Source organism: Vidua chalybeata, chromosome Z (genome assembly GCF_026979565.1).
Source record: "Vidua chalybeata isolate OUT-0048 chromosome Z, bVidCha1 merged haplotype, whole genome shotgun sequence".
NCBI classification, from domain to species: Eukaryota; Metazoa; Chordata; class Aves; order Passeriformes; family Viduidae; genus Vidua; species Vidua chalybeata.
Window position 1 is genome coordinate 72,002,246 of NC_071570.1, and position 25,264 is coordinate 72,027,509.

The 25,264-nt window shown below is 36.7% G+C and overlaps 1 protein-coding gene across 1 annotated transcript in view; it reads left to right on the forward strand.

Annotated features, from left to right (window-relative positions):
- APC (APC regulator of WNT signaling pathway) overlaps positions 1-25,264 on the forward strand; it is an 87,647-nt gene that overhangs the window by 39,636 nt on the left and 22,747 nt on the right. Inside the window, exons 3-7 of the mRNA XM_053932918.1 lie at positions 8,407-8,491; positions 9,410-9,611; positions 15,318-15,426; positions 16,918-17,031; positions 22,217-22,300. Of these exons, the coding sequence (XP_053788893.1) occupies positions 8,407-8,491; positions 9,410-9,611; positions 15,318-15,426; positions 16,918-17,031; positions 22,217-22,300 (594 nt within the window). The remainder of the gene's footprint in view (positions 1-8,406; positions 8,492-9,409; positions 9,612-15,317; positions 15,427-16,917; positions 17,032-22,216; positions 22,301-25,264) is intronic.

The following is a 25,264-nucleotide window of genomic DNA, read 5'->3' on the forward strand; positions in this document are numbered from 1 at the left end:
TCTCAGTGTTAAGGATTGTGTTTACTCTTGATTCTGTTCATATGAGAAGCATCTGAGGAAGCTGGGGAGGGTCAGCCTGGAGAAAATGAGGCTCATGGGGGACCTTCTCACTCGATACAGCTTCCTGACAGGAGGCTGTTGGTGAGTTGAGAGTAGGTCTCTTCTCCCAAGTAACAAGCAACAGTCTAAGAGGAAATGGCCTCAAGTTGTACTGGGCATGTTTAGGTTGGATGTTATGAAAAATTTCTTCACTGAAGGAGTTTTAAAGCCCAAGAACACTCTGCCAAGGGCAGTGGTGTAGTCATCATCCCTGAATGTATTTAAAGGAGGCATAGATGTGGCACTGAGGGACATGGTTTCATGTAGGACTAACCCAGTGGTAGCATTAATGGCTGATCTTGAAGGTTTTTCCCAGCCTAAGTGATTCAGTGATTCTGTTATCATCCTGTAATGTCAGTACTATGCTGCTGTGAGGTTGCAGACATATTACCACTCTTACTGCGTCCTTCAGTTGTGGTATTTGTTTCCTGTCATCCTAGGTCTGTCTGTGCATGTCTGGCTTACAGCTCTTCAGAGAAGAATCCTGCTTACCTGGATACAGACTGTAGTGAAAGAAACTTCTTTTTTTCACTTCCTTCTTGAAGCAGTTGAACATAGATTTTCCCTTCTTAATTAGCCTATATGTCGCCAAGTGATGAGAAACTTCTAGCACATTCTTCATTTGCTCATTGCTATGCAAGGAGTGTACCTCAGAAAGTGGTGCCTGTTTGAATCTACCCTTGTCCTGGCATTGTTTCCTTGCAACTTCCAGCCAGCTCTAATGAGTCAACTTCATTTTGTCTGACTGATTTTTCAGCATTCTGGCTGATGTGGCCAAAGTTAAGATGTTTGGGGTTTTTTAACACTTTTGTACTCCTGGCTCTTAGGAGGTTTTTTTTTTTTTTTTGGTAGTGCAGGCTCTGCTGTGTTAGCAAAGCTTTTTTTTCTTCTCTAAATTTGCAGTTCTTTAAAGCATGTTTTGATCTCTACTCTGTCTGGCACACAGGAGGTGCTTTGTCCTAATTTCTCTGATACTTCACTGAATTTTGTGGCTCCATTTTGAAGAGCATTAAGCAGGAACATAAATTCCAGCCATCAATAAAGGGAAATGCTTTGAAGAGCAGCTAAAGATGCAGTAACAAGTGAGGAGTTTGTGTAATAAGTTTCCTGCTTTTGAGAAGGAAGCTATGTGAGAAATCAAAAGCATAAATTAATAAAATTCATGTGCAATTCATGTTTTTATCAGTTGCAGTGAATTTGACCACCAGATCGGTTCTTTGCTTGTAGCAATAACAAACTTTGTGTTTGAGGTAAACTACAAAAAAAACCTTAGTAATTTGTACAACTGAGTTTATTTTTACTCTTTCTCATTTTTAGACTTAAAACCCCAGAACAAACAAAAACCCCAAAAACAAATAAACAAAAGCATTTTATTTGGGTTTGCAGATTGAAATATTTAAGAAATTACAGTTTTTAGGCAGATGATGCCATCCTGATTTTGCCACTTGGTCTGTACATCCTCTAATACAACTTTACCTATTCTACAAAAAAATTTTCCAAAGTCAGTGTGCTTAATGCTCCTAGGATGGGTGAAAATATATATTTGTATAACATAGTGTTATTTTCTAATTTGCTGCTGCAAAGGAAGTTTTTAAATCGGTATTTTCAGGCATATAGTGTTGTGTAATGAGTGAAGTATTTCTCTTGAAAGTTACTCCTTTATAGAAATTGAGTCTACAGGAAGCATTGAACATTTTTTACTAGAATTTTTTTTTTCACATTATTAAAAGTAAACTAAAACTCCATCTTCTTCTGTCAGCTGGATTTCTTGCTAAACTGTCACTTTGAATGACTGTGGTCTCATTATGAGTGGGTCACATACTTTCTGAAAATTGCACTCCCCATCAGAAACACTGCCTTTGGACAGCCAAGCTAGTAGGGGAGAAATAAGTGAGAATTATGAGATACATACCTTAGTCAGCACTGAACAGACAGTGCTCAAAATCCAAATGCATTCAGTACAAGCTAACAAAATATTTTTCTTTCAGGGTAACCAAATTGTGTTTTGTATTCGGAAATAATAATACAGTTTTTAAAAAATTAGTACATTAGCTGTGAATCAGCTAGACATAGAAATTTAACATTTTACCTGCTTATTAAGGGAGAACTGTGGAAACATAAAAGTATCTGACACTCTAAAAATGAGGTCCCTTCCAAAGGGTTGGCTACACAGGCACAGCAGGTGCACATATGTCCCTGCTCTCAGTGTGAGCTTCTTTAAGCTTTGAATTCATCCCATTCTGCACAAGTGTGATAAAAGTTGACAGAATATGGTATTACCTAGTTTTGTTCTTTGATTAGCCATGCTAGCTTTCTGATTTTTTCATATTTGCTTTTTTTAACTACGTGAATGAACAGCCGTACTGTACATGATAAAAGCTGGTCTTGTCTGGAAATGAAATGATGTTTGTTTCTTTTTTTTTTTTCTTTTTTTTTTTTTTTTTTTTTTTTTTAGCAAATGCATTGTTTGATGAACAGATGGGGGAAAAGGGATTGATTCAGCAGTAGCATTCCTTGCCTGTGTTAATATTTGTGAAATAGGTGCTAAATTCTCAGTCTCTGTAACTTGTGCTGTGTGAATTCACCCAGTATTTTCCTTTTCATATCTGCCTGTCTTTCATATAATTTCAACACATCCTTACCCAGCATGTAAGCACTTGAACTTTAGAATTCTTGCAAGGGAAAGCAGTAATCACAGGAAGCATTATATGTTCTTATGATTTATTCTTTTCCCCCTAATAAGAACCTGCATCTTCATTCTCAAATTATTTCCCTTGTTCTTAGTTGGATTTTGCATCTGCAGAATGTTTTTTGTGGCTTTTTGTGCCCCATGCACTCCATCCTTTCAGGAGGGAAGAGGTAATGTTGTTCTGAAGGCACATGGAGGAGTCTGTCACATCAGGATAGTGATGCAGGGAATTAAAACACTGATAGCATGGTAGATACTGCAGGAGATAGCACAATGGTTAGATCCTCCAAAACAGAAGTAATTTTGAAAATAATGATGTGTATTGATCATTTGATAAATCCTAATGTGTTAATGCAAGAAACTGTCATAAGGCAAACTGATTCTTACAAATTGTATCAAGTGATGAATTCTGGGAATTTAGTGACTGCACATCTAATGCAGTCAGACATCTTTTTAGGCTCACATGAACTAAAAATGTGGTTATAAAAGTCATTTAGCATTCTACAAATCACAGATATGTAACATATCAGTGAATTTATTTAATCTGCAAAGAAGCAGCAGTGGCATTATATTGTTGGGGGGCTGTGTGTTTTTATGATTTTACAATAAGAAATATTTTTAGATCTTTGCAATTCTAAAGGTTCTACCAGGATCCAAATTGGCTGGAAAATTGAAGAAAATATTTGTTTACTTTTCTTTTTAGAATTTAGGTGAAATAAAGCTGATGATACATATAGTTAATACCATTGCTTTAGACAACCCTCTTTCTGAGCATAAAATCAGATAACTTTAGTTGACCTGACAATGTACTTACACTAAAAACTTCGTACTGTCTTCTTTAAGTGGTTACAGAAAGTGACAGCTCCTGAGCATGGTGGCACTGGGTGAATATTTTCCATTTAGAAAATGACATTGTTGGAAATTAAAATGAACAGCATCATTTCACATAAGAAATGCATTCCTCTTTCTGCAAGGTTGAAAGTTGAGTTGCTCCGGTGTTCAACCTCAGTCAACAGTGCTGTCATTGGTGGTGTTATCATTTGCACCTGGCTACAGGGTTGAGCAGCCTGAGCACTTCTTGGCATTTGAAGGGCTCCCAGCAGACCTGATTAAGCAGCAGTATAATTCACCAAAATGTGTAGGAGCAAAGAGCTCCTTCCAAGCACTCCCTCAGCCGCTATGAATGTTGTACTATATGTGACAGAATTAATGCACTGTCAAGTTCATGTAGTTATGAAAGGTCATATAAGAACTTGAACTTAAGTTTCTACTATCACTAAAAAAGAATGATATTCTGATGTCTACCCCTCCACCATGGTTCTGACATTTAATGGTTTTGTGGAATTTGAGTGGTAGTTTTTTTAGTCTATGCTACCTTTTTTCCTGCATTTCTAAATAGTAATTGAAACAATGCTCAGCTCCACTGGAGGTCAAAAATTACTTTCAATTTAGAAAATTTATGTTACATTTTCAGCATACCAGGTTAAAAATACAGGTGCCAATGCTGTCAGAAATACTGTAATTTAAAAAAAAATATGATTTGGTTAACCATGATTTTTTATTCATTCATTATGCATATTCCCATTCTGTATGCTGCTAATAGATGTTGGATTGCTCTCTGAAATTGTAAACACTTTATTTGTGCAATTAAACCTGGTTTTATATTCAAATACTGTAAATACAGTGGTAACCAACATAACTGGCCTCTGAGTATTTCTGGTGTGCTGCATCCAGGAGTTTCATACATTTAATTTTCACTGTGATTTTCATAGATTTTGTCATTCACTGAATACACATAGCTATAACAAAAGTGAATACAACTAATAAAGTTTACTGTTTAAGGGGTATGGCGGGAGAATAGTGTTTACAGAAGACCAAACATACCTGAATTGCCATCAAAATCTGTTTTTACATATACTATATTTTGAAATATTCCCCTAAGTATTAATATTTATACTTACAGTTCCCAAAAATTGAATACACTTTAAGTCTTAACTCCTTGGGATTTTAAATCAGCCATTGTAAGCATTATTCCTCTGTGATTCCTTTCCTTATTAGCAGCTTGAGTAAATTCACAGCCCTTAAACCCTGTTATTTACAAGAACCCTTACCACTTAGCTGGGTGCACTTACTGTTAGTAAAGGTGCTTTTATTTACCATAGTTGTGCAGTTACATGCTGACAGATCTGATCTCTTTTATTTAATTATTCATAAAGTAAGTTTTATGTCAGGATTATATTCACAGAGTCCAAACAAGAAAACCCAGCCAACCAGACAAAAAATAGACAATGTTTCAGTATTTCACAGTCCAGAGACTGTGAAGACAGAAACCCTTTTAAAGGATGATGAGTCATAGGGCCTGTTCTATTTCCAAAAACATTCTTTTGTACTTCTGCACAGAACAAGATAAACTAGGTTATACTTAAGTGACCATTAAAATAATTTGACTTGCATTCTTTAAAAGAACAGAAAAAGCCTTGCAGCCTTTTCTTACAGATTTACATTTGTGTATTTTTTCCGTAAGTCACTGCTAAATCAGTAAAGAGTTTGCTTAGAATAATGCTGTAAACCACTACTAAAAGACTTACTGAAATTTGCATAACTAAACAGATACTAATTGAACCTTGGAGACTATTTTATGCTTTAGTGAACATGATATCAAATTTAATATAAAATTATCACGGAAAAATACTATTTCAAAGCACTCTATATACGTAAACAGCATTAGTGTTGAATCCTAGATTTATGAACAGTGAATAAATAAAAATTTTCATTAGCACAGTAACAGATAACTTGCCATGTCTCCTCCAGAAGGATTATTGCAGAAAACTTCTCTGTTCCTTATTCAAGTTTAAAATTGCAAATTCCCTGCCTTGTCATTTTAGCACACAACATCATTTTCCACTATTACTTGGCCATGGGGCTGCATCTCCTTCTCTAACCTTTGTCTCCTTTATTTAACTGCCTATTGAATTGTCAGCTTAGATTTTGAAGTGTACTGTGATGGAGTTTAAAGTTGATGTCACAGCCCTGTAATGGCATTGTTGCCTTAGCAATAGCACTGTAGAAAAGAAATGTAGAAAAATACAGGAAAACTGACTTGAGAAAAAAAATGCCTGTGCTGTTGCAGGAAAAAGGGCATGATACAAAAGCTAAAAGTTAAAACTTAACTTTCTGAATTGAAACAGAAGATTTGAGCAAGGTGATCCAGTGTGCTAGTGTTTAACTGTTTCCATTATTTAGAAAAGAGCAGTCCCTTGCTGCCTGGACACCTCAGTGATGTAATTTGTAGGGCAGGAAAAGCTGATGGTAGTTCCATTTAGCTTCTTATATTGGCTCTTAGAGCAGGAAGACTCATTACATGGGGAAGTATCCTAAACATGCTGAAACAGCAGTTTTTCCACACATGTGAGAGAGAGGATTCTAGAAAGGGAATGGAAGGAGAGGTGGGATTTTAGGTTTTTCCCTTGTAAAACAGTGCTGTTTTCAGAGAAAAATGATGTATTAGTTATTTCTAAATTTGTCTGAGTTGACAGGTTTCCAATAAGAATGCAAAACTCTCTCAAGACCACTTCACATATCCACACTGTCCTTTTAGACTTTAAGCCAAGACTGCTATCTGCAGATCTGCCCTTGTATCACACAGTGCAGGAGCCCTTCTTTGAAAAACACCACATCAGTTATTTGTCTGCCTTTGCTGACAGGGCAGATGTTATGTATAGAGATGGCTGTGCCATATGGCTGATGAGGGTGCCCTTGAACATACTTAAAAGCAGAAGCACAGGGAAGATGTCTTTCCAAGACTATGGATTTTGTCACCCCAGGCTTGATCCTAAAGGCAAAGCTGACATTAACAGGCAGTGCAGTAGGAGCAACTCTGTAGGTGAATTGTGTTGAGGACCCAGCACACATTCAATCTATATTTCAGGGTATTTTGTCTTTGGACTAACTTTAGCCTGGTCCCATGGAGTGAATGCCCATCAGCAGTCCTGGGTGTAACTGCTGGCTTGGCTTGATCCAAGAGGAATTTGGTTCATGCTCCGAGATACCTGCAATGGGAATCCAGGTACAGCTGGTGTGGAAGGATGGAAATCTGGCATCAAATTCGTCCAAACTAAGACATGAATTTGGACAAACACCTTGACTCCATCAGTAAACTGGAAATCTGGGTGTCTATACTCCAGAATTATTTTTCCCAGCTCAGCATGGCAGAGGCTGCAGCACCTGGGCTGCTACCATTTGGTCTGAGTGTTGGTCTGAGGACTTGAGATTATTTCCCCAGAACTCTGCACAGTTCTGTACTCAAAATCCTTTTACTCACTTTTTTTTAGTAAGAAGTAAGAACACTTTGAATAGAGAAAAGCTTATCACTGCACTGCTTAAAAAAAATCTTGACTTTTTGTAGATTCCGTGGGTTTTTTTTCCTCTTGAAAAGAGAATAATGCATTTAAAAGGTACATTCTGTGTAAGTTGCAAAACCCACTAATATTGACAGTAAGGTACGGTAGACTCTCAAAGAGCAAAACTTTGGTATGGACATATTTTTAAATTGTCTAGAATTCATTAGTTTTCAGATCTAAATAAAAGTACAATCATGTGTACAGAGTCTGTATATGAAAATTACAGAATACCTTCCATTATTCAGAATTGTTTAATTCAGGTTTAATCTCCTGATTGTTGCTGCTTCTAAAAGTATTTTCTAGGCACAGTATGGAAAATGATACTTTAAATTCCAGTAAGGGCTTTTTGCCTTGTAGCCAGTCTTTTTGATTTGTTCTTGCTATTGATGCGTCTGTCATGATGATATTGAAAAGACTTTCACTAACTTGCATTTAATTTTCTACGTGAATTTAGGCCACTGAGCATTCAAGACCTGGGGGCTTACAGGCCCCTTTAGTGTAATAGTCATTGTTTACTATGATTTTTTTGTAGATGAGAACTATGTTCCTTCAGCTGTATAATTTTATCATACACAGTTTCAATAGCACATGGCAGTATTCTCAGATTTGAAGCTTCAGCTGCATGAAGGAATTTGCATCTCTTTCTGGTGGGCCTGACGGTGGTTGAAATAGAAGTAGTAATAATACAAATAATAGGTGCCATGAAGGAAACCTAAATCTTTTGCTCCCAGGCATGGTAATAGTAGCATTTGTAGAAAGAATAACATGATTCTTCTTGCAGCTTTACAGTGGTACTAAGGCCTCAAAGAAAACAAATCCTGGGCATTGCTTCTAGTCAAGATACTTTTCTCTTAGTTACATATTCAAAATTTATTTTTACAAGACTGACTGATTTCTCTGTCCTTACATTTCTTCATCTCTTAATTCAAAATAACTGGTATTCACTTTTAGAAGAACTTCCAAACAATCCAATAGATTGAACTGCCGGATAGGTTTATGCAAGATACACTTTACGTGATGACAGTGCTGGGGTAAACATTGTAGAATATATCTGATGGGAATTAAAATTATGACATTTGATCACTGCTCACATGAAATATAATTTACATCAATGTCTCAGCAGCTGTTAAGTGAGCGTGCACTTTAGGGTAGGATAGGATGTATTTACCTTGTGTGTTACTATTGTAAGGATTCTTAATTAGGCTTAATTTCTTATAGGAGGTACTGAAACAGCTACAAGGAAGTATTGAAGATGAGGCAATGGCATCTTCCGGACAAATTGACTTACTGGAACGACTTAAAGGTAATTATGTTTTAAGTAGGTTAATTTCTTTGTCCATTGTTTTTAGTTTGGGATAAAATTTTTGAAGTCAATTGTATCTTCTTTCCTGCACTGACCTTGATGATTAGGCATAGTCTCAGTGCCTGAACATTTTTGCTAAACATTTTAAGACACATTCTCAGGGGAAAAAAAAAAAAGCTTCTCCATTTATACTTTTGCTGCTGTAACTCTAGGATTTCATATGAATTGCATTTTATATAACTCACATTTCTTTCCTTGGAAAAAAAAAGTTAAAGTTGGTGTAGTTCCACCAATTTTCTAAATTTGTTTGCATATCCTGCCCTCTCCATGTCATATTACTGGAATTGTTTCTGTCATTCTGCAAATTTATGGCCCCTTCCTTATAGCATGGGCTGGAAGTATATATCCCCTTGTATGGGAAGTGCCAGCAAGCCCAGACCACTAACTCCCTGTATACATCCATCATCCCTGCCACTGACCCTGAAATTTCATAGGGATGTCTATGTTTAAGAGCCCTGTGATGAACAGGGTAGTCATCTGTTACATGATGGTGAAACATTTGCAGGATCTCTGGAAAATAAATTGTTAGGAAGTGGGTCACAAGGTAATTCATTATGTTTATGCAAAATTCTGCCCATTTCTTAAGTCCTCTGGGAAGGAGGCAGGCAGGCTTTTGTAGGATACTGTTCTGATTGCCAGGATTGTAGTTTGGCCATCTGCTCAGATAACTGCTGTTCTCCAAGTCCACCATATCCATTGTTTTTGTTCACAGTATTTTCACTGCATTTCTGTGCAAAATGCTTCCATAAAAAACCACATGGATTTGTTCAGGAAGTAAGAAATTAAGACAGAAATTATCTTTTAACTTCGTGCTGCTGAACCTTCAGCTCTGAAAAATGTTTGCTGTTTGTTATCCAGAACTGAATTTGGAAAGCACCAGCTTCGCTGGGGTGAAGTTAAGGCCAAAGATGTCCGTGCGTTCGTATGGGAGCCGGGAAGGCTCCGTGTCGAGCCGCTCAGGGGAGTGCAGTCCAGTCCCCATGGGGTCATTTCCAAGAAGAGGCTTTATGAATGGAAGCAGAGAAAGCACTGGTTACTTAGAAGAGCTAGAAAAAGAGAGGTAAATTTATTTGTTTATTCCTCCAGTATGGTTTGACTTCTGATCTTAATGTGGAAGTTTACTGACACACATAGTATTTAACTATCATGAATATGGTTTTGATCAGTGGTGACAGGTAAAAAAACAGGAATCTACATTTTATTTAGATGCACATGCAGAAAAATACTTCAAAAATGAAGTATCATTCAGTTTCTGCTTCTTCATATGTGCATTTCATTGTTACTCTTTGTTGGCTGAAGGTTTTTTTTTATTTTGATAAGCAGGTTGTCACTGTCTGAAATATATTTAAGTAGCAAGGGTGGAGCATTCTAACCACCTCCATATCTCCTCACTACTGTTGCTAAATGCTGAAGCTGTACTAGGATGATGGTGAAATAGTTTTCTCTTGATTGCAAATGGTTATTAAGTACCATAACTGGTTTATCAATTATTTACTATTAGCAGACATTTACCTAGTGACTCTACTCTCTCAGCAAATGTATCAGCTAAACAAAATATGTGTTCTTATCTTCAAGATGTTGTTGCTATCAGATGTTTTGTATTGACAAAATCCTGGAATTTCTTTTCTTGAAAGGCAGTGGTACCCATGTATAGGAAGAACATACTTTTGTATTATAATTCAGAATTGTAGCACTTTATCAGTCACTTACAAAGGAAATGCAAAGTAAGAGACATGCAGCTGTCTCCACTGAAGCCATCTTTATTTCTTAAAATGAACCTGACTGAGATACCAGATGTTTTCAGAAGCCCGTCTGCAAGACAGGGTTTCCTAAAGATTTGGTCCTACTTAATGGATGGGCTATCAAGCTGTGGGCTGCAAAATCAAATAAACTGCAACACAGTATTTTTATGCCTAGTAGACATTAAGTAGCAAAAAAAATCCAGTTTGAATTTGTAACAGAAAGCTTTGTGGGTAATGAGCGTGTTGTGGATAGCCCTCTAGAAGCCCTTCCTCTAAAGGATTTTCTCTGGAGTTCAGCAAAATTTTTCCAGCCAAGACCTGAAAGGACGATGCTTTTCTTCCAAGATCCAGGTCCCCGGTTTTTTTGGTCCTATCAGTAGAATAAAAGTAATTTCCCTGGGTCCATACTGAGCATGTTGTAGCAGCCACTCAATTTTTTTCCTTCTCCTAGGAAAAAAACCTAGGCCACCACTAATGACACTTGTTCAGTTGCATAAAACGTAGATTTCTGAGGCGCTGTATAAGAATATTTAGGAATTCGGGAATCTATCTACTTGCTTATCTCAGTCTTCAAGAGTCTGATGTGTTTGTTATTTACTGTCTTAACAAACTGTGCATTTGTTTGTATTCTTCCAGTGCTGTGTTTTGCTACAGATGATACTAAAATCTTTAAACTTGGAACTTCCAGTGTGGTTCCAGTGAACTCCTGCTCACTTGGAACAAGCAGCGTTTATAGCAGCCAGAGTTCTTTAAGGTGATTAGCACCTCTGATTTATGATCTGTGATCCTTCCCCATCCTGGTGGATTCTGAGGTGATTGTTCTTAGGAACAAGAACAATCACTCAGTACTCACTGCCATTTTTCTTGGCAGTGAAGACAGCTTAGGCAGTAAACCAGCCTGTGTTCCAAATAATGCTGGAGAAAAGGGATGTTAAAATTTCAGAGTAGCTTAGACACTGTTACTGTCATAGCTGATGGGGTAAATATTTGTGTTGTGGAGAAGATGTGTGGAGGCATGGCCAGATCACATCTGGCTTCATTATTAGTAAAATGACAGATAATCCAAAACTGCTCTGTTCTTTAAGCTGTTTCAAGGTACATGTGAAAGCATGTAGAGCATTGATAAGAACCCTGGGTAGCCAAATGAATCAAAACTGGGGGGGGGGGGGGGAAATATAGGACTGTGCATCTAAAATCACTACCATTTCTAAAAGAAAATTAAACACTTATTTTCCTGTGTTTTGTGTATGAACTTGTTTGGCATATTTACTAAATTTCTGTGTATCTAAATGTATATATTTGCTGATCAGTTTTAGAATTTTGCACTTAAACAGACTTTCAAGAACTTGTTGAACTTGATAAGTCTAAAATAATTTAGAATAAAATAACACTTTCCAGAAATATGCATCAGGAGACCATTTCCATTCAGTATTTTAACACGCTGGCACAATATATGCTACTTAAGGGCAACAGTGTTTGTGTGAGGACTAAATGATGTATTTAAATATTTACAGCAATTCGGTGGGCACCTGGCATCCAGTCAGGGTCAACCCTCCACACTTGACTGAAAGTGAACTTCAGAGAGGAAGACAATTTATCAATTGATTCACCTGCCAGAATAAAGATGAAATTATTGGCACATATCTCATTTGCTTGGCTCTCCTCTAATTCCAAAGTTTAAAAAACCAAAGAGAAAAATGGGAAGTGGCAGCACTGTGCTTTTAAATTGCCAGTTTAGAATACTCTAATCATGAAATATCTCTTGCGTTCTCTGGCTATTTCCAGGTGTACTTGATAAGAGCATTGTATCAACAAGAAATTTTTTCAGAGTACACTGCAGGTTAATATTTTTGTGTGTTTGCCCTTGGCAATTTAGCAAATTTAATAATCTCACCTTTCTAAATTCTGTAATTGGCCACTAAAGATGACAGTCTTCTGTGAAATTTTATATATTTTTATATATTTTATATGAAAATGTTTGTATGCCTTCTTTATTCATTCTGGTTTTTGGCATTTCTTTGTTTATTTCTTTGATGTTGATTTGGAGCATTTTCTATCTTGTGGCTTCTTTCTTCCATTATGCTTTATCCTTTTGGCTGGCTGGTAAAACTGACCTCAAACTTTACAGCATCAGCAGTGCTTTTCAAGATTTTATTTTATCTCCCACCAATTGAAGTGAAAGTATTAATTATAGTTGTAATTTACATAATACAAGTAGAGTAGCATGTAGTTTGTTTCCCTTCTCCTTTTAGCCAGGAATAATATTGACATAATTATGCAGAAAATACTTGAAAAAGAAGTCAAGAATTTTCTGCATTCATTCAGCTTCCTCTATTGTTGGGAGCTTCAAAAGTGCCATATGAGAAGTCTTTGAAAAACCCACCCTTCGGAAGAACAGCTCAAATTGAAAACTTTTTGTTAACTCATAAAAATAGTGTCAAGTTCCAAAAGCTTTCTCCATTTGCTTTGCTGAATTCTCAGTGAACTTGACTGGGTTTGACAGAGAACAGAATTTTCTCTGATGCTGTGAAAGTCCTAATGTAAGCACCTTAGGGGTATAAAAAATATGGAATAACTGCACTGGTTTTTTCCATCTTGTTTTTCATGACCAGTAGCAGCTCTTCCACTTCAAATCCTCTCCTAACACCAAGAAGCTCCAGGAGGCTGAGAAGCAGCTGTACTTCCGGTTGGAATAGTATCTGAGAGTAATGTTAAACGTGGGGAACAGCTTATCAGACACATCTACAGAGAATTGCTGCTTATTGCTGCTTATTTTCAAGGAAACTGAAGTGCAGCCTGCTGTAGTTGTAGTGACCCTTCAGGTTCTGTGCTGGGAGAACTTAAAGACTGCTAAAACCTGAATTCTCATGGAGCAGTGATACTAAACTAGTAATCCCACATGAAGCATCACTTCAGAAGACAAAATGACAATATTAAATTAAACAAGTCGCCCTCGGGTCATGCATTATGTTGTTTATGCAGCTCTGATGGTTCCTAAGTTATTTTCTTGCTTCCAGCATCCATTGGGCACGTCAAAACAGATTGAATGACACACTGTGTCACATACTGAATACCCTACATTTCATAACAGGAACTTAATCACATGTTTACTTAGCTGAAAGTAATCCCTTCGGTTTCTGCTACCAGTTCTTTGACATCAGAGGCAGAATTAGTTAGTCCTTTCACATTTGCAAGTCCTCAAAAGTAAAAATACTTTTTATAAGGATTGCATTAATTGTGCTTTTGCAAATTTTATTTCACAGCCTGGACACAACTGGTGCCTGGGCACTCAAGGTGGTAAAAAGGGAAGCTATGCAGAATTCCACTCTGTCCAGAGATTAGGCACTAGGGCTGTGTGGCAAGAGAATGGGCAGGTGAGAGGCAAAAAAAGCTTTCTCAATGAGCTTTCCCCAAGCACCATCTATTAGTTTTGCCTTCAGTCTGTCTTAAGGACTTCAGGAATTTCTGCCAGCCACATCCTTCTGACTGAAGAATTACTGCTGTCCTGTGATACTGCTCTGGTTACCTGCCAAATTATGGTAATTGTTTGTTACTTCTTTTCAATCATTTTTATTGTAAACCTTGGCATCCTTAAATCTGCTTCAACATGACTGTTTGATCAAGTCTGGAAATTTATGCCATTTTGTTCATATTTACAAGCATTTAGCACTCTTAGATGTGTGTAGTTTTCCAGTCTCACATTCAAGGGGAGGGATCCTCTCGTTTAATTTTCCATTTGCACGCAGGCCAAGCCACTTATATAGGATATGGAATAAATGTTAACTCATCAAAATTAGCTTGAAATATTTTTAAAGCAGGAAATAAGTCAAACAGATTCTTTTAAATGCAAATTTTAAAATTCTTTCTTCTTTATTTTGTGTGGAAGATGAATTACCGTCTCAAATCATGTCTGTGATGCATTATCAAAATAGTCAGGGGAAATTTGTACTTTTGTTGTATGCTGTGTAATTGTTCCTTAATGACTTACAGTAATTATTCTTAATGTGTTTGTGTGCTTTATAAAGATTCATTTGCTCAGAACTGCTGCAGCCAGAGAGGGATGCAAAAGTTAAGGGATGGGAAATAATACTGGGCAAACTTGTATGCAACTTTCTGTCTTCTGGCTAAGTGTTGGTTTTGTCATCTCTGTTAATGAGCAATATTAAAATATCAGAAGGAAGAACAGTACTCACAGAAAGCATTAGAAAGAAAATAATAAACTTGTATTAAAAAAAAAACACTGGCTTTTCTGTTTATTCCTACTAGCAAGATTTTGCTGAAAAATTTTAGTATATATTTTGAGGAGTATTGTAGACATGAGCATTATTTTACTATATTCATAAGATTTAGAACTATACAAAATTCAGTTCATGAAGGATTGATAAAGTAGTATGTGAAATTTTTAATAGTTTTTTTCCTTGATAGTCTGCATATATTATTCATTTTGTCTTTCCTAGTTATTATTCAGGTATGCAGTATGCTTATGATACACATTTAAAATATTTTTAACAGCTGTAAATATATCTTGTCTATAACATTTGGTGGAAAACACTGGTTTAAAATATTTTAGACACTCACAGAAATGGCTTGTTTTGCGTGCTTTACCTGTAGTTTTGCTAGTGCGAAGGTGAAGATCCTCAATTCAGTAATTCAGGATTGAGGGTTGTACACATTTCTTTGACAGACCTTTTCTTAAATGCTGTTTGCACTAGACAAAGTATATTTTTGAAAGAAGCAGGGTACAAGTTAACACTATAGCAGGGTACAACTTAGCCACTAATAACTGGTTTTACTTTCACAAAAGGTCTCTTAGCTTTGGATTTCAAAATGGGTTTTTTAGAGAAATATGTATAGTTTTTCTCTCTCATAGATAAGGACCTGAAATGCTTAGCACAAAGGAGTGGATAGGTTGATTAGCCAGTGCCAGGGAACTGAACTTAAATGTCTCCTTAGTGTCTTCTTCAAACCTCCGGATGGAAATGAGGTGTTAATGGTGAGAAAATTCCTCCTTCTGCTTTTAATAGATCTCTGTTGCTTGCGGAGCTTGAGAAGGAAGAGAAAGAAAAGGACTGGTATTATGCCCAGCTTCAGAACCTCACTAAAAGGATTGATAGTCTCCCCCTTACTGAAAATGTAAGTACCTTCTGAGTGCTTGGTGAGATGTCTTGTGCTACAGCCTCTGTTTAGATGCTGTGTGTATTTTATTAATTTGGTGACATTCTCAACTATCACTTTAGTTCAAATTTTTTTTTCATTCGGTATGTAATGATAACTTAGCTTAAATAATGCATTTCGTGTAGAATTTTACACATCAAATTTCATCCGTATCAGTATAAATGTCAGTGAAAACAGAGGAACATTGAGAAGTCATTATGACAAATTAATTGCATGGCAGTACACTTCCTTAACCATCTTCTCCCTTGTTCTTTTGTTTGGTGGATTTTTCTGGTTTTGAGAGTAATATTAGCATATGACAATGTACACAAGAGGTGTTATTTCACAACTATCAGTAAAGTGATTCTACAGCCCATGCAGGTGTTGCTGTAAGCTTTTACTTTGGCATCTCCAAACCATTTACAGTCAAGTCACCGTTAACTGGGATAATAATGTCTGATATCCCACATAATGCAGGATTTCCTGTTAGATGTCAGCAACGTGGATGTATTCGCAGTGCATCCTTCACACACAGAGTTGGGAAGATGTGGTTGAGAGAGTCACACCTGATGAAGGATCAGTCAGCCTTCTGGAAATGGAAACAGACAGCTCTTCTTCAGTGGGCAGAAGTAACACTGAGTCATGGCTGAGCTTAGCAGAGCACCAGAACCAAGGGAAAAGGCCTGAAAAAAGATTTTGGGGATCTGCAGCCCATTCTCAAAGCACTGTCAGCTGTATCTCTGTCACACTGTCGTAGGTTTTAAGGTTGACTCCTCTGTTCCATAGATAATGAATTCACTTAGCTACTCTTAGGATTAGAATGCATTACTTAACATCTACACTAAAGGCCTTTTGTGGCAATTTATATCCATTACTGCTTAGGCCAGACACAGCAAACTGACAGGTCCCATTTGGTCCTTGCAGATGATTGTCTTGTTTTGACTCTCTGAATTGACCTTGGTGAAGTCTTTTGGAAAGACTACTCTTGGAGACTTATTTATTTACAGACTGAATAATTGACCAAAGCCAGTGAAGAGCTTTGTGCCTGCCTCAAAATTTCTTTTAGTTCAAAAGTCTTCCCTTAGGCTGTATTGCTGCTCTTGGGTTTAACACTTGTGCTCTTTTCACAGGCTGTACAGTAGCTTAATACTTTTGAATATTTTTGAAAATGCCAATTCAGATGGCACACATCATAATTTTGTTGGTAGCAGCCAGATGTTCCTGTAGGGAATTATAATTTCTCAGTGCTTATTTATTATATTTAGAAATTTGACAAAACTCAGGTATAGTCTGCTGGTTGAACATCATTGCATTCTTGTTTTTCTAATGCAGTCATGTTTTAAGAGTGTATTACTGTTTTCTTTATGAAATTTGTTGTAGAAAAGTAATGGTTCTGCTTTTTGTTCTGAGAAATACATTGTTTACATCAATGGTATTTGCTAAAATGCCTTCCCTGTACTCTGGTTTCAGTTCTCCTTGCAAACAGATATGACCAGAAGGCAGCTGGAGTATGAGGCCAGGCAAATCAGAGCTGCAATGGAAGAACAACTGGGCACTTGTCAGGACATGGAGAAGCGAGCACAGGTACTGTTTGTCTTTCACCATTAAAAGCAAGGGGAAAAGTTTTTCTGCATATTTATTAAATTATTGGTAATTGTATCTTTAAACTGTATGTAAACACAGCATTTAGTTAGCCTTTCAAATACAAAAATAGGAATAAGGACATAAGAAATAATAGGGCAAAAAGTACCCTCATCTGCCTGTTGTAAATAATCCTTTTGATTCAGCAGATGTAGACAATTTATCCAAGAGAAAATACTTTTTAATGATAATTTCCTTACAATTTACTACCATTTTAACTTCAGAAAAGCCAATGTATTTGCAACTGCTTTATTTTGCACCTTTTTCTGCTGGGTTTCTTCATGCTTCTGAGTTTAGAATAACATCCAGCTACTGTTGTTAAGTTTCCTTAGCCAGAAAAGATGTATCAGGGGATAATCTTTTCAAACAAGATGTTCAAGAAAAATGTAATTCACATACATATCTGGGAGTTGTTTGCTCTCACCAAGAGTTGTTTTGCATTCATGATGAGGATATGTACATACCTAACCACATGGCCCACCCTTTTGGAAGTATAAATCAGAATGCAATCATGTGCAAATCATAAATTAAATAATCCGTTGGTTGCTGGTTATAAAAAATAATCCTCCATAGTAGGAAAACAACAATTTGAATTATTTGTTAACATTTATTTCTAGACGTATTAAATAACCAACTTAGTAAGACTTGAGGGTTTTATGGTGAATGTGATGATAATCAGTATTTTCAGTACGAAGTCTTTTTAGGCATTATCTCCCTCGCTAGGTTGACTCAACACAAAATTTTGCTGCATGAGAAACATTTCTAATTTGGTTTTACATTTAAGTTAAAGCAACTGTGCTGATTACAAGAGGTAATCAGAATAGTTGTTTTAAACTCTAAAGTAGTAATCTGGTGGACTTTTCAGAAAACTCTGACAGTTGAAAGTATTTAGCCATAGAGATACCCTGCAGCTGTCGGGTTATGTGTGCAGGGCTGTGCAGGGATTTGGCTGATGTTCTCAAGCAGGCCCAGGTTCAGTCTGCTTGGGGAATCACTGGCTCTGATGTGGGAGCTGCAGGGCAGTTACTGGGGTTTATCAGCAGGGGTGATGCCCTCCACAGTTTCAGCTGTGCACTTTGTGTCAGCCTGTCCCGAGTGAAGGTCCTGCACAGCAAAACTCCTGGGAAAGTTCTGCTGCTGTTAACAGGCTTAAGTTGGAGGAAGATGAATTAAGCTAAATAGGCAGGCTAGGCTGCTGGCAGCATTCTAAATGCGCTCAGGCAGGGATTAAAAGAAATTATTCAGACACACAACTTGCTGTAGTTATATCACTATGTGGAAGTAATCAAGCTGACCCTGAATTTGCTTCTTCCCTGATTTTTGAGGGGTTTTAATTTTGGTGGGGGGAAGAATGCTGCCAAGATCATGTTGAAACATTTTATGGGTTTCTGAATTAATCTTTGACATGGAGTCTGTCACAGCTGTTTCACTCTCTCTCTGTATGTGTGTAATACTTACATACTTGCAGAAATTACAGTGCCTATTGTGATTATATAAAGATTATTGAATACAAAGTAACTGCTTCTGCATGTGCTTCTTGTGAATTTATCTGGAATTCCCCTTGATTTCATTCTGCCAAGGACCAGTGCCAAAAATATATAGAAGCTCACTGATGTGCAAATATCTAAGAGCAAATTGTGCATTATTTCACTGTGATCTTTAAATGTGCAAAATGAAACATTTGTATTTGGCAAGGATATTCAACTTAGTAGTTTCACCATTTTCTTTCTGCTCAGTATTTTCTTTCCAACCAAACTGATTGGGATACACAATACTGCTCAAAATGTAGGCTGAAGGGAGGGAACATTTCAGCCACATAAAGGTTGGCATTGCAGACGTCTCAAATTAAGAGTCCCAGAGATTATTCTGTGAGAGAGCTGGTAGCCTGCAGTTGCCCAGGTAGTCATTGCACTTTTCTGTAGCTGCCCTTTCTCATGAGCCTTGAAACAATGGCTTTCTCCCATTTTTTGTCTGGCATGATTTGGCTTTGTTTCCTTCTGAAGCAACTTAACTCACAGCAACTCACTGTTGATGTCTTCTGTGAAGATTGTTCACAATCTTCATGTGCCCAGCAGTTGTTCAGAAAGATAGATAAGAATGCTGTTGGCAATTTATTTCAGCTAGTTTAATGATTTACACTAACTTGTAAACTTGTAACTATTCTCTGAAGCCAGTAATTTCACATAGTAGTGCTTACTCGAAAAAAAGGAAAAAAGCATTCTTAATGATGTTTTATTTTTACTTTTTTATTTCTTCAAAGGTTGTAGCCAATATATTTAGTAATAAGTAGTAGCAAACTTAATTTCTGTAAGATATATTTAAAAATACTTCAGTTCTAAGACTGAATTCATGTTCACATAGAATTTATTTTTCCTTCAAGTCAGACCAAAAAGGATCTTTTTTTTTTTTTTGAGGTTAAAATCTTACATTAAATTACCATTCTTATAAGAATTTATACCAAGATCTCTAAAAGTTTGCTAAAACAGCAGACCACTAAAGATACAAGAAAATTTAGATCCTGAAGTTTCACACATATAAACATTTCAGCACTGTTACATTTATATGGTGGTCTTGTATGTATACCAAGCCATTAATGCATTTGTCTATTATATATGCTTATTTTGGAAAAAAACCTGACCAAACAAAAACATTTTAAAAACAAAATGTTATTCCTTATTTTTACTTTCTATATAGTGATTATTTTTCTGTCACTGTGAGTGTGGAATAATTTTATTTTTGTTTTGTTAGACTCGTTACTGGGGCAGCAAAAGTCAAATAATGTGTAACTTCAAATGTAAAGTTACTTTCTGCAACTATTTTATGTTAATAAAAATTACAAGTAAATGTAATAATAAATGGGAATGTAGTTGAACAAATAGAAATCAAAGGTGATATTTCTCAAGTAAGTTCTAAAGTTAAAAACGTTGTTGCTTGTTCCATTGTTTTGCCCATTTGCCATTAGGCTCTACCTCTTTGTGGCAAGAAATGCATCCCTTTTTTCTGTTTCTACAGTGTTTGGCACAATGTACAGTCCTGGTTAGTGGAACTCCCCAGTTTCCCTGTACTAGAAAAAATTAATTAGAAGAATGATCTGATGTTTAAATCCCTGGACTGAAATTGGAAAGGGCAGATAGAATTCCTGTCCCTTTGGAGGACTCAGTTAGTAATACTTGGCAAATCATTCAGTATTTAATTGTTTTCATCTGCACAACTTCTTTTTCCTGTGTTTTGGTGCATATATAAAGATACTTAGATATTCTTGATGCCCTTTATTGGCTACATTGCTGGTTACACAGAAAGAAACTCAATTTATGGGAAATTTTGGGGAGACCTGTGTCTTTTGGGTGCTTAAAAGGGGATCTGTAAGAAACTTTTTATCAGGGAATAGTGATAGGAGAAGAGGTAATGGCTTAAAATTCATGGAGAGTTGATTCAGATTAGGTACAAGATAGAAATGTTCTATGGTGGGAGTGGTGAACACTGGAAGAGGTTGCCAAAAGGCAGCAGGAACCCCATCCCTAGAAACATTCAAGGTCAGAGAGGGCTTTCAGCAACCTGATTTACTTGAAGATGTTCCTGCCCTTGGCAGGGAGTTTGGAGTAGATGACCTTCCAAGGTCCCTTCCAACCCTGACTATTCTATAATTGTATAAAATTCAAGTAATTCTTAAGGACAATGAGAGACATATTTTGTCAGTCATGCATCATGTCACCAATGCATAGATATTCCCAGAAATACTTTAAATACTTTTCTGTTATCTTTCGAATACTTAAAAATTTCTTGAACCAGGAGCAAAGGGTGGGATAAATTAACTGTTTGCCTCTGTGCTGAAGCTTTTATGTGTTTTCCAATACTTTGCTTTACAAAATCAAATCAAATTTATAGCTTAAATTTATAGCTTTCCAGCTCTACTAAATGTTGATGCTTATGGTGTTTTCCCCACAGTGCTTCTGATGTGTGTTTCAGTAATTCATATTTTGTGATTACATTTTCTTTTGTGTTTCTAAATTTTCTAGATAGCATTGTGTTTCTATTGCGTGTGCATCTTCTGGCATTAGCACCTTTTGAAAGTCCATCTTATTTCCATTTTCAGATTATAAATGTGTCAAATAAGGTTGGTTACAATGCTGATCTTAGCAGTGTCCACTAGATTGCTTTTCTAGTATAGCACTGTAAATGTTAATCAAGTAAAGGCATCAGAAAGTTTTTCAACAATATGTCCATTTCATTAATCTCTCCATACACAAAAAAATGACTGTTTAATCAGTTTGGTCTTCTGCCTACATTTAAAGTCAAATAATGTGAATTTATTAAATTATCAAGGTCATACACTTACTGTTTTACAGACTGCTAATGCATCCTGTGCTTCACTGTACAATTTGTTTGGAGTACGTGTATCCTGTCACATTTGGAGTCTCTTAACATTCCCCTTTCTAACCACAGAATGGTTGCAGTGGGAAATGAGTAGCAACATGTCTGTAAAAGACTGATTCAGAGATGTCTGTAAAATCCCAGATAAACCAAAGAAGCAGTATGTAGATTTTTTTTTTATATATATATATATATACTTAGCCTGTTAAATTCTTTTTGAGATTTGTAGGAGAGGAAAATCTCCGAGGTTAGGCATAAGCAAAATTATCAAATCAATATAGCAACAGAATATAACAGAAATCTATCAGGGTCTCTTACCTTCAAAGACACTCTGCAAATAAAAAATATCTCTCAGATCTCTGAAAGGCAAGTAAAATTCTGATATTTGAAATGAAAGTGAAGTAATTTGCTAAAGATCGCATAAAGTGTCAGTTTCAGAAACAGGAATATTGTTCAAGTCAAGGGGAGCATTTTTTAATACTTAAATGTGTGCTGTGTGATGACCTATTACATCCAAATGAGTATTCAATGTTATTAAAACCCCAGCTACTCCCTTCTGTTTTGAATGATTGCAGTCATTCCTTTCATTACAAAGAACACTTGAATTAATGCATGTAGTACCTGCTGCATGTACCTACTGAAGTAGGTTTGTTTTTTAGTCAACAGTATCTGCCAAGAACGCTTCATGCTGTCACTCTGTACAGTAAGTAAAAGGAGTTTTTGAACAAAATCAAATGTGAAAATCCATTCATTTCAGGCAAGGGTGGCCAGAATTCAACAAATAGAGAAGGACATTCTTCGTATACGACAGCTCCTGCAATCACAAGCAGCTGAAGCAGAGGTTAGTGAGCAATAACTTGCCTATTTTTATTGTGGTATGTATATTTTCTCTAAAAACCCCAAAATATTTGAATAATGGTAGGCAGGATTATTCCCATCAGCTGTTGATATAACAATTAATCAGGTAGTCAATATTCTTAGACTGTTACTTGCTCTGTTTCTGATGAACTGAGGATGGAATACTTGGATTAGTCCTCATACTACTGTGGAGCTTCTGTCAATAATCATATGTAAGTTAAAAGTTTAGCTTGAAATTTCACTAAAAATGTCAATGTGCAATGTGCTTATGAAGGCTGAGTCCTGGTTTTAGAAGTAATTAAAACAATCAGTTGTACATGCCTTTGTGATTATGAATCTGTGATAAGCACCTTCATGGTGTGCTTGTCTTTTAAAAGAGATAAGATGTAAAAAAAAGGATGAATAGAGCTTCTGTCAGACTTCATTATAGAAGCCTGGTATATTTTAGTGTTTAAGTACAGGGTTCTATATTAAGAAATGGAGAATGTTTCCTGTAAATTACAAAGTCCATAGCAGTAATTGCTATTAGCAAAAACTGCTCTCATGGAAATTCACTTAGAATGTCAGCTCCATTTCTTGTACTGGTAAATTAAATTGTGTGTTTGACATGAATATTTTATTACTTGCCTTCACCCAAAATAGCTACAGAAAAAGCTCAGAGCATCATTTGGATCACTAAAGGATGTATATTTTTCCATTTTGTAAATGGGAATTTTCCACTTGTTTCATAGTTCCAGGATTTGGGGGGAAATCAATTCTTATAAGTGATGCAGACCATAGTGTGTGAAATTAAAGTTGCCTGGTCTATTGACATAAGTCAGTCCAGGTGTTTATAGATATTGACAAGATCTCCCTGAGCCTTCTCTTTCTCCAGCTGAACAGTCTCAGTTCTCTCAGCCTCTCTGTGTATGAGAGATGCTCAGGACCTTAAGGACTGCTGTAGCCTGCAAAGGACTACCCTGTGCCGTATCAGCTTCTCCACCCTGGGGAGGGTGCAGCGTGTCCTAGCATGCAGATGTTGGACAGTATTGAACTCAGTTTGCTTCCAGCTGTACTGTGTGCTACTGATTGCACCCCCCTGATTCCCAGCTATTCCAGCAGTTTTCAGTCCACATGCCTGTCCCTGACCTCCTGCTTGCTCCCTGAGCAGCGGTGCAGGGACGTGCCAGGGAGCAGCACCCGGCCATGCCCGTTGCCCAGCACATTGGGAGCTTTCCCAGCAAGGCAGCTCTGCTGCACCTTATTCTCCCTTGCGTGCCTGTGACCAAGGGCGTTCTCTTATCTCAGCCGTGTGCATTGCCCTTGTGTTGTCACCAGTCAGGGCTCCTGCTTGCCAGCCCTACCTTCTGTCCCCTGTTATTTCTGGTGTAATGCTCTCCCTGCCTGGTTGACCAGCCTCTCAACAGATACTTTTGCCCCATATAGTCAGATGGAATGTTTATATTTTACTCTGGTAGAAAAAAAAAAAAAAAAAAAAGAACAGTATTTTGAACTTACTTGAGCTCAGGGACTCAAACATTATTGAGATGCTACTACAGAAAAAAAGGTTTTGTCATAGTTTTTCACTCCTTTCAGCAAATTATTTGGCTGCCTCATACACTGAAGGTCTGATATATTGAAATTTTCATATGATGTGTCTTATCCGGGAAATGTTTGGATATCTGGTTGCATGTTTTAGGACAGACTTACTAGCGTGCTGATGGTGGTAAAGGAGGCAGTCACTAGACACGCCCTAATACTTTACAGTGTGTTTTTAATCATTTCCAAGTGATGAGCATCTCCTACAAAGAGCAGCTAGATCCAATTCTGAAATTGGTGGTGCAGTCACACTGCAAAGTCCATATAACTGAAAAATACAAACATGAGACATTTTTTATATTTTTATCCTGTACCTGATACTGTTACTGAACAAGTATATTTCTTTAAGAAGAAATCTATGCAGTAGTGGGAAAATGCTGGAAAATTCTTTTAACCTCAGCACAGTAGTGTTTGATCCCTGTATTTGTGGTTAATGCTTAGTTTTGTACCATACAGTGCTTAGGACAAATGCCAGAGATTAGCCTTGTGTTAACTCCCTACATCTGTGACTAATAAGTTGTGTTCCAGCTAATGCTTCCTTATTTACTTATATCAGTAATTATTATGTACTAGCTGATATGTTAATTTTGAGAACAAGGATTGTGTGTGACAGCAAAGAATGATAAGAAAAGTACATTATGGCCTGATCACATATTTGAGATACTCTCAAGGAGAAAAGATTCATCAGAAGGTTTGAACCATATCCAGATTAAGTCCATGGAAATAATTAGCATATATGCATGTATTCAGGAAATGTCATGAATATGTATTTGTTTCAGGAGTATACTCTGGTCTGTTAGTCTGTTACTGAGCATGCTTCAAGGAGAATTCCCCATGCATTAAGCACTGGTAATAAAGAAATGTTGGCTTTCTGACCTGGTAAATTGGTTGGAGAGTTTATTTCTTAGTTTCCGGTCCCAGTAACGAAATTGAATGTGCTCCTTCTGTTATAAAGATCTGGTAACAACAATAATGATTATTCCAGCTTGTCTGCAGATGCAGTAAGTGCTGTGGTGATGCCAGTCACTGTGGAACCCAAGTGCAATATATCTTGAAGAGTAAGACCAAATATAATGCAGCAGCTTAAAATCAGCTTTTGGACATCAATGAGCAGAGAAAATTCTCACACATTTTATCACATTTTTAAGGTTTGACAAATTGCTAAGTCTTGTGAATGATTCTAGAAAAAAATTGAAGGAATTTACCTGCAAGTAGTGGTGTCTTCATCCACTGTAGAGTTAGACCTGTCCAGAAAGAATTTTCAGTTGTTGGGTACAATATGAAATTACTTAAAAGGAAAAAGGAAATTTTTGGCAGTAGTGGTACAGGCCCTTCTTTCATAATATCTGTAACTTATCTGTAACATTAG